This window comes from Phaseolus vulgaris, chromosome 10 (assembly GCF_000499845.2).
Source record: "Phaseolus vulgaris cultivar G19833 chromosome 10, P. vulgaris v2.0, whole genome shotgun sequence".
Classification (NCBI taxonomy): Eukaryota; Viridiplantae; Streptophyta; class Magnoliopsida; order Fabales; family Fabaceae; genus Phaseolus; species Phaseolus vulgaris.
In genome coordinates, this window is record NC_023750.2 from 9,775,766 (window position 1) to 9,788,208 (window position 12,443).

General features: G+C 42.5%; 1 protein-coding gene across 1 annotated transcript; it reads left to right on the forward strand.

Annotated features, from left to right (window-relative positions):
• The first annotated feature begins 10,808 nt into the window (after nucleotides 1-10,808).
• On the forward strand, nucleotides 10,809-11,807 carry LOC137814199 (uncharacterized). The gene has a single exon (XM_068616795.1). It carries the CDS (start codon nucleotides 10,809-10,811, stop codon nucleotides 11,805-11,807), a length of 999 nt encoding a protein of 332 aa, XP_068472896.1.
• The last annotated feature ends 636 nt before the right edge of the window (nucleotides 11,808-12,443 follow it).

Sequence of the window (12,443 nt, forward strand, 5' to 3'; positions counted from 1 at the left end):
GGTCGGGTGTGATGACGTGGCACCCTGCTACAGTATAGGCGTGTTGCAAGGCGCCAGGTTGGCAAGAGGGAAGGAAGTCGGGGGGCTCGTGTAGTCGCCAGTTGTTATATTGGCGTGTTCCGAGTTCCAGCTTACCAGGATCGGCGATCGCCAGGTTAAAGATGAAGTCGCCAGATGAAGGAGATCGCCGGAGTGAGCACATCGCCAAAGATGAAGGAGAAGCAGATTATGAAGGCGACCGGCGAGACCACAGGGAAGGTGTATGAAGGCCCCTAACTCGCCAGTTCCAGTAGAGATCGCACTCCCAAGTTCGCTATGCACTGGGCAGTACCATGCATACGTAACTTAGCCAAAATGAGAGTAGAAGCAGCGCCAAGTCAGGGAGCCTCCAGATGATGGCACGTGTACAGTTGGATGCGAGCCACGTGTCCAAGTCTGTAACTGCCAGGAGAGAGAAAGCTACCAGGTATATAAGAGTTCTTAACAAACTTTCTGAGGTACGCACGTTCAGTTCATACACTTTACGCTTGCGAGTTAGAGCTGACTGTGAGAGAGGATTTGCACGGTTCTAGTTCTCTTAGTTTTTGGTGATACCGTCACTGACTTGAGCGTTGGAGTGCGATCGGCCGCAGCGGCGCCGCAGCGGCGCCGCTCTGTTTCTTTGCAGGTTCTTGAGGTAGATCCCGAAGAGGAACGGAGGTGAGAAGCGGTGCGCACGTCGATCTTTGACGAGGCAATTTCCAGCGTTCCGGTCAACAGGCAGGATCAGAAACTCAATCAGAAATTTAGTTAGCTAAGATATAAAGCACAAAACATCGAAACAATCGGTTGTTTCTTCGAAACAATCGGTTGTTTATACCAGCAAATCAATAACAACTGAATTTAAATGAGTTTAAGGGAAGAAAGAGATACACAAATAGTTTATACTGGTTCACTCTTAAACCAAGAGCTACATCCAATCCCCAGAATCCACTGGGCAATCCACTAAGCAGTCAAATACAGTTTACACACAAAACAACCAAAGAAGTGACATTGAACCCTTCAAGAAACACACTTCCTTTGGCACATCACACACCAAGAATGTTGATCTTGACAACCTCAAGAGCACACAATACTCTTTGGTTTACAACACCAGAATTTACAAAGTATTCAGAACGAATTACACTTGTTTACAGAATAAACTGAAATCAATACAGATGTAATCCTATTCCACTCTCTCTTGAGAAAACCAAAGCTGAAAAGTGAATGTTCAAAACTTGAAAGCAATCTCTCACAACTGAAAAACTTAAATTTGTTTTTTCTTGTTTGTTATAAAACATAAACAAACTATTTATAGCTTTCAAAGATTGGTCAAAGCATTTAATACAGGGGCGTATTCAGTTGAAAATCATTTAAAGCACACTCAACTAACAAAACAAAATTTAGTTAGGATTTTCAAACAAACAATCGATTGAAAGCACGAAACAATCGATTGTTTTGGTTTGACAGCAAGTCAACCAACCAAAACAGTTTTCAACCTTTTCAAAAACACATAAGAGTAAAACGATCGGTTGTTTCGACAAAACAACAGGTTGTTTTTCACTTATTTTGAAAAAAACTTTAATCTTAAAAGATTTAAAAACAATTTAGCTTTAGATTCAACAAAGAGTGGATTATATAGATAAACTACCCAGATCCTATCCTAAACACAGCAGCAACTTCAACCTTGCATCAAACACTTGGATTTGGATTCTTCAAAGCCTTTGATCACTCTGGATTCAACAATCTCCCCCTATTTGATGAAGACAAATCCCTAATTGCTTGTGTTGCACTTGTTTGGATCTGAAGCAGATCCTGCAAAACAAATTTTAAGCAATATACAACATCTATGGCAACAGGTTAGAATAGCACATATAGCTTGTGTTCTGCTTAACCAATACAGTAGAGAAAACTAGCCAAAAAGGCAAACCAAGACAAACCATAAAGCATCAGTAGCAGCAGTAGAAGAAATAACAATCACTTAAACAGATAGAGTTTTAGACAACACATCATAAAATTCTCCCCCTATTTGTCTTCACAAATAGATTATAGGAAGAGATAAAACATAAATTGTTCCAGATAAAACAGAATATAAAAGAAATAGTAATAAAATTGTTTCAGAGCAAAAACAATCGGTTGTTTCGAGCATTCAACCGATTGTTTTTCTTCAGTCATCCTTGCCATATTACAGCTCAAAGATCTGGTTCTAAACAACTTCAATCTATTCATCCAGGGTCTGAAAGCGAGTGTCTATGCTCTGGAATCTGTTGTCAATGTTTTGGAAATTTGTCACATAAAGATCATGGAGATTTCTTTGATTTTTAGCAAAACCATCAAGTTTATCCACCATGTATCTTTCAAAAGAAGACATTGAAGGAATCCCATCCCCTTGATGTTCAACACTTGTTCCAGCATCAAAGTTAGTTGCAGGTTGTTCTTCATTGTGGATATCCATATCAGCAGCTTGATCTTCTTCATCAAAATCAGCAGCTACAGCACTTGAGGAACCACCATGATCACCATCTTTGCTCACCCATCTTCCATTTATCTTGGTGAAACCCATTTTGCTTAGTGAACCATTGTTCACTTCTTGTGTTGACTTTACCAACTCAGAGGTTTCATCTTCAAGATTCACTTCAAAATAGAGAAGAAATTTAGAGATTAAAACAGCATAAGGATAATGGTAGTCACTTAACCTCATGGACTTTTGCATATGCTCTTTGATGATATGAATCCAACTGATCTTGACTTTCTTCATGATGCAGTAGATATAGACAAGATCTTACTCTGTTAAAACAGAATGGTTGTTCCCCCTTGGAGTTAGAATCCAAGTGACAATGAGAGCCAACACCCTTTCATCTAACTTCAATCCTCCAACAGAACAAGTTCTTACTTGAGCTTGTGGATTCTTTAAACAACTTTTGTAGTATTGAATCTTGTTGAAATCTTCCACAACACCAATGTTTCCTTTATTGATTCTAAGACCAGCATAGTTCAACCCAGTTACAACAGCCCATACATCATGGGTAATCTCCATGTCTACACCTTTAACATGTGAAACAAGATTGTTTCCTTCAAACTTTAAGTTTGTGTAGAATACCCGAATTAAATCTGGATAAATGTTTCCCTTCATCACTAAGAATCTTTTCAGTAAATGATCCTTGAGAAGCCTTCTCACATTGTCTAGTTTTTGGCTTTTCAACCAATCAAAGGAGACAACTTTTGGATTGTTGATCACTTTTCTACTTGTCTCAAAGCGATACCTCTCAATTAGTTCATTATCTCCTGAAAACCAGCCCTCAAGCCTTTCTCCTGACCTTACAACCCTTGTTTTGATCCTCATGGATGTAGCTGGAGTGGAATCCATGACAGCAGAAAGAGACAAAGGCACACACACAAGGAGAGAAAGAGATGTTCCAAGAGATGTCCCAATTGGTTGTTTTTGTGAAGGAAAACAGCTGCAACAGATTTTATAACAAATCAGAGACCTTCTTTGATCCTTTGGTGATTGTGGGTTTCAGTCTTCAAAACAAGAGACTGGTCCAAGCACTGCACAGAGAACGTCAGAAAAGAGCAGAAAACACATGGTCAGCACATGTGACCTTTGACTAGACATAAAGGCTCTTGAATTTCCAAGATATGGAATATATTCCTTTATGACATCTTGTAACTTCCTCCATAACCAAATCAGGCTTTCAAGACTGCTTTATTGACTCAAGATTCTTTCATTATTGAGATCTGCAACAGACAGAATGTATAGAGAAATTAATTCAATTTCTCACAGTGCTGTTAGAGAAGAAACAATTGGTTGTTTCGAGGAAACAATCGGTTGTTTTTCTGCAACCTTTTGACAAACTGTGATTTTCAAGCATAGACTGAGAAAGGTCCAAAATAGATGTAATTGCTCATTTGAAAATGAAATTAAGCATGAATCGGTAATTAAAAAAAAAGGCAAAGATAAGGAAGGTCTTATCCTTTTATGAAGTCCCTTCAATGAGTCATTGTTTGTGATTAAGACTGCTTCTTTGGCTTTTGAAAAAGCTTCGACCTGTACACACCCTTAATTCAGTTCCAGTCTCAATCCTTTTCTTCCAAGAACCTGATCAGATGACTCAGAGCTTCATATTCTTCTAGTATCCTTGCATTAAAATGAATTCAAGCAACAAGATTTGGCCCTTTACAAATGTCGGTCCATTTGATTTATTTTTGTCATTTGTAACCTCACAACCTTTGGGAATCCATTTCATGAAACCTCTGGGAACAGAATATTTCCTTATTTTACAGAATCTGATTGAATGGCCTCTTTTCATGCAATAAAAGCATGTAAGAACAGGTTGTTTCGACTTAAGAATCGGTTGTTTTACTAGCAATTTTGAGAAATTCTTTGAAAACTTATCTTGCTTGTTCTGTGGATTAAAACCTAATCCAGCTCTTCCAAAAACACAATTTTTAGATGCCAAGACATTCTCAAAGTTGGATTTACCCTTTGAAAGCTTATCCACAGTTCTAATAAGATAATGAACTTTCTTTTCAAGATTTTCACAATTTTCACAAACAAGAGAGTCACACACATGAGAAGAGTTTTTGCAATGCTTTTCAAGCTTTTCAAAATCATTTTTTGATTTTTCCAGCTCTTCTTCAAGTTTCTTAACCTTCTTTTCAAGCCAGTTGTTTAGCCCTTTCAATCGGTTGTTTGAGAGAACCAATCGGTTAGCTTCTTCATGAGTTTCTTGAAAAGCTTGAAGCAATTTACTATAATTTTCAGCACTTAGGGAAGCATATGAGCTTACATTGCTTGAGTTGCTTGACTCTTCATCTCCTTCTGCAATTAAGCATATGTTTGCCTTTTCATCTTCACTTGATGAGGAGTTTGATGAGGAAACTTCATTTTCATCCCAAGCAATATATGCTCTTCTTGATTTTCCCTTCCTCTCCTTGTAGCTTGATTTCTTTTCATTGCTTTCCTTATTTCGGCAATCAGCTTTTATATGCCCTTGTTCACCACAACCAAAGCAAGTATAATTGTTAGAATTGAAATCACTAGTTTTCTTGTTGCCATACATTTCTTTGTTGGCTTCTTTGTTGCGATTTCTCTTCAAGAATCTACTAAACTTTTTGGACAACAAGCTAAGGTTTTCTTCTTCACTTTCATCACTTGAATCTTGTTTGCTTTTGTGCTTGGCAGCTTTCAAGGCAATGCTTCTCACATGCTTGTCTTCACTTTCTTGAACATTGAGTCTATTCATTTCTAACTCATGTTCTCCAAGCTTACCAAACAATGAAGCCGTTGTCAAGGATGTCAAATCTTTTGATTCAGAAATTGCTGTCACCTTAGCTTGCCAAGATCTATCAAGGCACTTGAGAATCTTGATGTTTAGTTCTTCTTTATCAAAGGTTTTCCCAAGGCTCATTAGATGGTTAATGATGTGAGTGAACCTCTTTTGCACTTCAGCAATAGATTCTCCCTTAAGCATTTTGAACATTGTTGAATCAAGTGTGATCAAAGGCTTTGAAGAATCCAAATCCTAGTGTTTGATGGAAGGCTGACGTTGTTGTTGTGTTTAGGATAGGATCAGGGTAGTTTATCTGTGTAATCCACTCTTTGTTGAATCTAAAGCTAAAGTGTTTTCAAATCTTTTAAGATTAAAGTGTTTTTCAAACTAAGTGAAAAACAACCTGTTGTTTTGTCGAAACAACCGTTTGTTTTACTCTTAGGTGTTTTTGAAAAGGTTGAAAATTGTTTTGGTTGGTTGACTTGCTGTCAAACCAAAACAATCGATTGTTTTGTGCTTTCAATCGATTGTTTGTTTGAAAATCCTAACTAAATTCTGTTTTGTTAGTTGAGTGTGCTTTAAATGATTTTCAACTGAATATGCTCCTGTATTAAATGCTTTGACCAATATTTGAAAGCTATAAATAGTTTGTTTATGTTTTATAACAAACAAGAAAAACAGATTTGAGTTTTTGCTTTCAAGATTTGAACATTCACTTTTCAGCTTTGGTGTTCTCAAGAGAGAGTGGAATAGGATTACATCTGTATTGATTTCAATTCATTCTGTAAACAAGTGTAATTCATTCTGAATACTTTGTATTTTCTGGTGTTGTAAGCCAAGGAGTGTTGTGTGCTCTTGAGGTTGTCAAGATCAACATTCATGGTGTGTGTTGTGCCAAAGGAAGTGTGTTTCTTGAGGGGTTCAAGGTCACTTCTTTGGTGGTTTTGTGTGTAATCTGTATTTGATTACTTAGTGGATTGCCCAGTGGATTTTGGGGACTGGATGTAGCTCTTGGGTTAAGAGTGAACCAGTATAAACTGTTTGTGTATCTCTTTCTTCCCTTAAACTAATTTAAATTAAGTTGTTATTGCTTTGTTGGTATAAACAACTGATTGTTTCGTAGAAACAACCGATTGTTTTTTTGGTGCTTTGTTGTTTTGTGCTTTATATCTTGGATAACTGAATTTCTGATTGAGTTTCATTCAAAGGATTTTGTTCTACCTTAAAAAGTTTTTGAAAACCCCCTTTAAACCATTCACCCCCCTCTCGTTTAAGACCATATATTCTAACAATTGGCATCAGAGCTTGGTACTTGAAAAATACTCAAGTTTGATCCTAAAATCTTTTTTTTCAATGGCTGAAAAAGTACCTTTTGGAGAGGGTGCTTCAATTAACAGACCACTTCTGTTCTGTGGTTTGAATTATCAATTCTGGAAAGTTAGAATGAAAATCTTTGTTGAATCTCTTGACAAAGGAATTTGGGATGCAATTGAAAATGGCCCTTTTATCCCTAAATTTGAAAAAGATGGATCTTCCATTGAAAAACCTTGGTCCCAATGGACTGATGCTAAAAATAAAAAGGCCAAGTTTGATTGTATTGCCAAGAATATCATAACATCTGCTTTGAATTCGGATGAATTTTTCAGGATATCATAATGTTCATCGGCCAAGGAGATGTGGGACACTTTGGAAGTCACCCATGAAGGAACAAATGATGTGAAGAGAGCAAGGAAACATACTCTAATACAAGAGTATGAGATGTTCAGAATGCTTAAAGGAGAATCTATTGCTGAAGTGCAAAAGAGGTTCACTCACATCATCAACCATCTAATGAGCCTTGGGAAAACCTTTGATAAAAAAGAACTAAACATCAAGATTCTAAAGTGCCTTGATAGATCTTGGCAACCTAAGGTGACAGCAATTTCTGAATCAAAAGATTTGACATCCTTGACAACGGCTTCATTGTTTGGTAAGCTTGGAGAACATGAGTTAGAAATGAATAGACTCAATGTTCAAGAAAGTGAAGACAAGCATGTGAGAAGCATTGCCTTGAAAGCTGCCAAGCACAAAAGCAAACAAGATTCAAGTGATGAAAGTGAAGAAGAAAACCTTAGCTTGCTGTCCAAAAAGTTTAGTAGATTCTTGAAGAGAAATCGCAACCAATAAAGAAAGGTATGGCAACAAGAAAACTAGTGATTTCAATTCTAACAATTATACTTGCTTTGGTTGTGGTGAACAAGGGCATATAAAAGTTGATTGCCCAAATAAAGAAAGCAATGAAAAGAAATCAAGTTACAAGGAGAAAAAGGGAAAATCAATAAGAGCATATATTGCTTGGGATGAAAATGAAGTTTCCTCATCAAACTCCTCATCCGGTGAAGATGAAAAGGCAAACATATGCTGAATTGCAGAAGGAGATGATGAGTCAAGTAGCTCAAGCAATGTAAGTTCACGTGCTTCCCTAACTGCTGAAAATTATAGTAAATTTTTTCAAGCTTTTCAAGAAACTCATGAAGAAGCTAACCGATTGGCTCTCTCAAACAACCGATTGAAAGGGCTAAACAACTGGCTTGAAAAGAAAGTTAAGACACTTGAAGAAGAGCTGATAAAATCAAAGAATGATTTTGAAAAGCTTGAAAAGCATTGCAAAAACTCTTCTCATGTGTGTGACTCTCTAGTTTGTGAAAATTGTGAAAATCTTGAAAATAAAGTTCATTATCTTGTTAGAACTGTGGATAAGCTTTCAAAGGGTAAATCCTACTTTAAGAATGTCTTGGCATCTCAAAATTGTGTTTTTGGAAGAGCTAGATTAGGTTTTAATCCACAGAACAAGCAAGATAAGTTTTCAAAGAATTTTTCAAAACTACCAGTAAAACAACAGATCGTTAAGTCGAAACAACCGGTTGTTACATGCTTTTATTGCATGAAAAGAGGCCATTCAATCAGATTCTGTAAAATAAGGAAATATTATGTTCCCAAAGGTTTCATGAAATGGATTCCCAAAGGTTGTGAGGTTTCAACTGATAAAAATTGTACCGACCCGTCCTCGGGCGTTGACCAAAGTCAAACATATGGTGGGACCCACAAAGGGGCTCCAAGGAGGAAAGTTAGTGTGTCGACCGCTTTGGGCGTTGCCAGGTGTGGGCGTCGCCAGGTGTGGGCATCACCAGGAGTGGGTGTCGCCAGGTGTAAGCGTCTCCCACCTTAAAGGCACGGCCCGTTATTCTGAGAGCATGCTTCGGCTCGGATGGTGACACCCCCCGATACCCACGGGTAGGGAAGACCGTGTAGGAGGCGTCCCAGCGAGAGGCCACGGTACGGGCGAGAAGGCCTCGGGCCCCGATACCTCAGAACAGTAATAAAGAGAAGAGAAAGGTGGCTTCAAGGCCATATCCCAGTACCAGTAGGGAGTAACCTGATTCGTGAAGTACCCACGCCACCTTTGGGGAATCCCTGGGACAGATACGACCCGGGAGAGGGCCACGCCCAGGGATAATCCATGTGCATGGTACGAGAGGAAGGTTGATACACTCCCAGGGCGAGTGGCTAGAGGTTGGGGCGCATGAGTTGGCACCCAGGTAGTCACCCCTTGCACCGGATGCACTTCGAAGAAGGAAGACTTACACGCTGGGATTTCCCTAAGTTGGGTTACAGCGTCATAAGGCCTTCCACGTGGAGTTGCGCTTAAGTTAGAAAGGCCACGTGGCAGTAAGCACTGAAACCCAAGGTATATAAGCTTTTCTGAAAGCTTAGTGAGGTACGTTTTTCACACGTTCTAATCATTTGCGTGCTTACACATTGTACGCACGAGTGATTTGAGCACCAGAGAGAAGTTCGTTAGAATACAGTTACGCGCCTTTAGAACATCGCAGTTACGGTGTTTCGATACGAAGGCGCATGGTGTTTTCTGCCTACTGACTTGATCGTCGGAGTGCAAACGACCGCGAGGGTGCCCTTTGTTCTCCCTGTTTCAGGTACTCACGGCGGTGTAGGGTGAAGATCTGGAACCAAGACAAAGGTGTCCTTGATACGAGAGTCACAGCTACGCACGAAGCAGATTCTGGTCAACCGGCGGGAACATTTGGCGCCCACCGTGGGGTCGATTTAAAACATCAGTCCCACCGCAAGTGCTAGGAGGTTGAGTAAAAGTTTTCGAGAAGTTTTCCAAGAATCTTGCAAGATCCATCGTTCATCTTGAAGTTTACGCAGTTCCACCGATTGCTTTCGGTCCAACTCAAGTTTTCGCTGTTCGTAGATGAAGTTTGCTCAGTTCTACCGTTTGTTCGTGGTTTGCTCAGTTTTCACCGATTGTTCTTCAGTTTGGCTCAGTTTCTACCGATTCTTTTCGGTCTTGATCAGTTCCTGCCGTTCGTTCCTCAGTTTTCTTGAGTTTCTATCGTTCGTTTCTCAGTTTTCTAGAGTTTCTGTCGTTCGTTCATGATTCCGTTCGTTTTTCACTGAAAGATTTGTCAAGAACCACCGTTACAGCTCGAAGATTTCCAAGAAACCGCAAGAAATGAGGACAACAAGGCAAAGTTCGACACAAGCTGAGAGCGGTGACATGACCATGCAGCAAGTCATGGATATGATGCAAAGCCTGCAGGAAGCGATGGCGGCATCAAAGGTTGAGCAAGAGCGCATGCAGGTGGACCTCGCGGCTCATAGGCGAGGAATGAAGAGTTATGTTGTACGAATGAGGAGTTGTGTCGCGAGTTGCGCAACCACTCAGGGCTACGTGAAGCAGATGATCGTGAATGTTTCACACCACCGAGGGAGTTCTCCACACCGTTCTCGCAGTCGATCATGGAGGCGGTGATCCCTCACACGTTTGTAGGTCCTAAGGTGACGTTCACGGGAATGGAGGATCCCGAGGCACATCTCACTGCGTTCCACACGCAGATGATGCTGGTAGGCGGCTCCGACGCCGTAAGGTGCAAGCTCTTCATGAGCACGTTGACTGGAATGGCCATGGACTGGTTTATCAGCCTTCCAGACGGCCACATCACTTCCTTCGCACAGCTCTCACAGCTGTTTCGCGAACAGTACATAGCGAACTGAGCTCCGCCACCAGTATCATATGATTTATTCGACGTAAAGCAGTATCAAGGCGAAACCTTGAAAGAATACATCAATCGCTTCGAGGCGCAGGTGGTGAAGGTTGGCACCACGGAGGAGCATATGATTGTCTACGGAAGGGGATGTGCCCCGGACCTTTCTGTGAGTCAATCATCTTAAGCCGCCACCGAACCTTTGTAGAAATAAGGCGTCGCGCAGTGGAGCACATCGCCACAGAGGGTGAGGTGTGCGAGAAGCGCATCTAGCGGGCTGTGCACCGTCGCGTGCACAGCCCGCTAGAGTGAACGAGGTCGCGACCGGAAGGAAAGGTCAAGAGAGGAAGCGCCCGTACGAGGTGAGGAGGCCCCAAACGAGGGGGGGACGGAGGGGAACAGGCTGGGGAGGGAGGGGAATAGGCCGTTGAGGCATAATTTTGTAGTAGAGTTGAAGGATTTAATCGTCATGCCTAACATAGCAGACAGGCTGAGGCCCCCAGTGAAGAATGACAAAGTGCTGGGACCCCTCAAGGACGCGTGGTGCGAGTTCCACGAAGCCTTTGGGCATCACATCAACAACTGCTTGGCTCTAGGCCATCAGTTGGACGAGTTGGTGAAGAGTGATTTTCTGAAGGACTATCTGGCCGGGTCTTCTATGGTCGCAGCCCTGGCGGTACCAGAGGAGGATCAGGCACATGAGATGCCGATCCATGGAGAAGTGCACACCATATCTGGTGGCTTCTCAGGAGGAGGATGCACTGCCTCTCAGCGCAAGAGGTACGTGCGACCGATGAATTCAGTAGCTGAGGAAGGACCGGATGACCCGTGGGAGTCGGACCTTGTGTTTACAAAAGCTGACCTACGTGACGTCGTCCCCCATGATAATGACCCCGTGGTTATTTCGGTCATCACCGCTGGGAGAAGGGTACACCGAGTCCTCGTGGACCAGGGCAGCTCCGCTGACGTCATGTTCTGGTCCACATTCAACAAGCTGCAGCTGTCCCCTGACCTGCTGAGGCCATACACGGGATGTCTGTATGGGTTTGCGGGGGACCAAGTGGAGGTACTTGGCTACCTGGAGCTGAGGACGACCTTTACAGATGGAACGACGTCACGTACCGAGAGCATCCGATACCTAGTCGTGAACGCCAATTCAGCCTACAACATTTTGTTGGGAAGGCCTGCGTTGAATAGGCTAAGGGCAGTGGCTTCCACACGCCACATGAAGATGAAGTTGCCAGATCCTAGTGACCGGGTGATCGTGATCAAGTCAGATCAGGAGGAGGCCCAGAAGTGCTATGAGAATAGCCTAAAAAGAAAAAGGGGAGTGGTTATGGTGATGGAATGCTCACCCGTTGCAGAGATGCCCATGGAGGTGGAACCTTTAGAGGAGGTAGAACCCGTGGAGGCGACGCTTGACGAGGCCGTGCCCGCGGAGGAAGTGCCCAGGGGGCTGCACCCTTAGAAGGAGTACCTGGGGAGGCCTCGCCCATTGAAGAAGTATCCGGGGAGGCCTCGCCCATGGAAGAAATAACCGAGAACGCCTCGCCCATGAAAGAGGTATCCGCGGAGGCCTCGCCCGCAAAGGCGACCTGAGCCAGTAAAGAACGTGGTGGAGAGGCAGATTGGGGGCAAGATCTTCAAGTTGGGGCGACTGCTGAGCCAAGAGGAGCAGGATGAGGTGGTGACGGTAATCTCGCGTCACCTGGACACATTTGCATGGTCCGCCTCGGACATGCCAGGCATCGACCCAGATTTTCTATGCCACCATCTCACCATGGACCCCAAGGTCCGTCCTGTACGACAAAGGAGGAGGAAGTTCAACGAGGAGAGGTGCCTCGTCGTGCAGGAAGAAACAAATAAGCTGCTGAGTGCCGGACACATCAGGGAAATTCAATACCCTGAGTGGTAGGCTAATGTGGTCTTAGTGAAGAAGGCGAATGGGAAGTGGAGAATGTGCGTCGACTTCACAGACCTCAACAAAGCGTGTCCCAAAAGACTCGTATCCACTGCCCAGCATCGACGCGTTGGTGGACAGCGCCTCGGCAAGATGCTGAGCTTCTTAGACGCATTTCTCTGGGTTCAAAAGGAGATGATGAGT

Excerpts from the sequence above, each read along its gene's own strand:
- LOC137814199 (XM_068616795.1), top strand. The coding sequence starts at position 10,809 with ATGCCTAACATAGCAGACAGGCTGAGGCCCCCAGTGAAGAATGACAAA.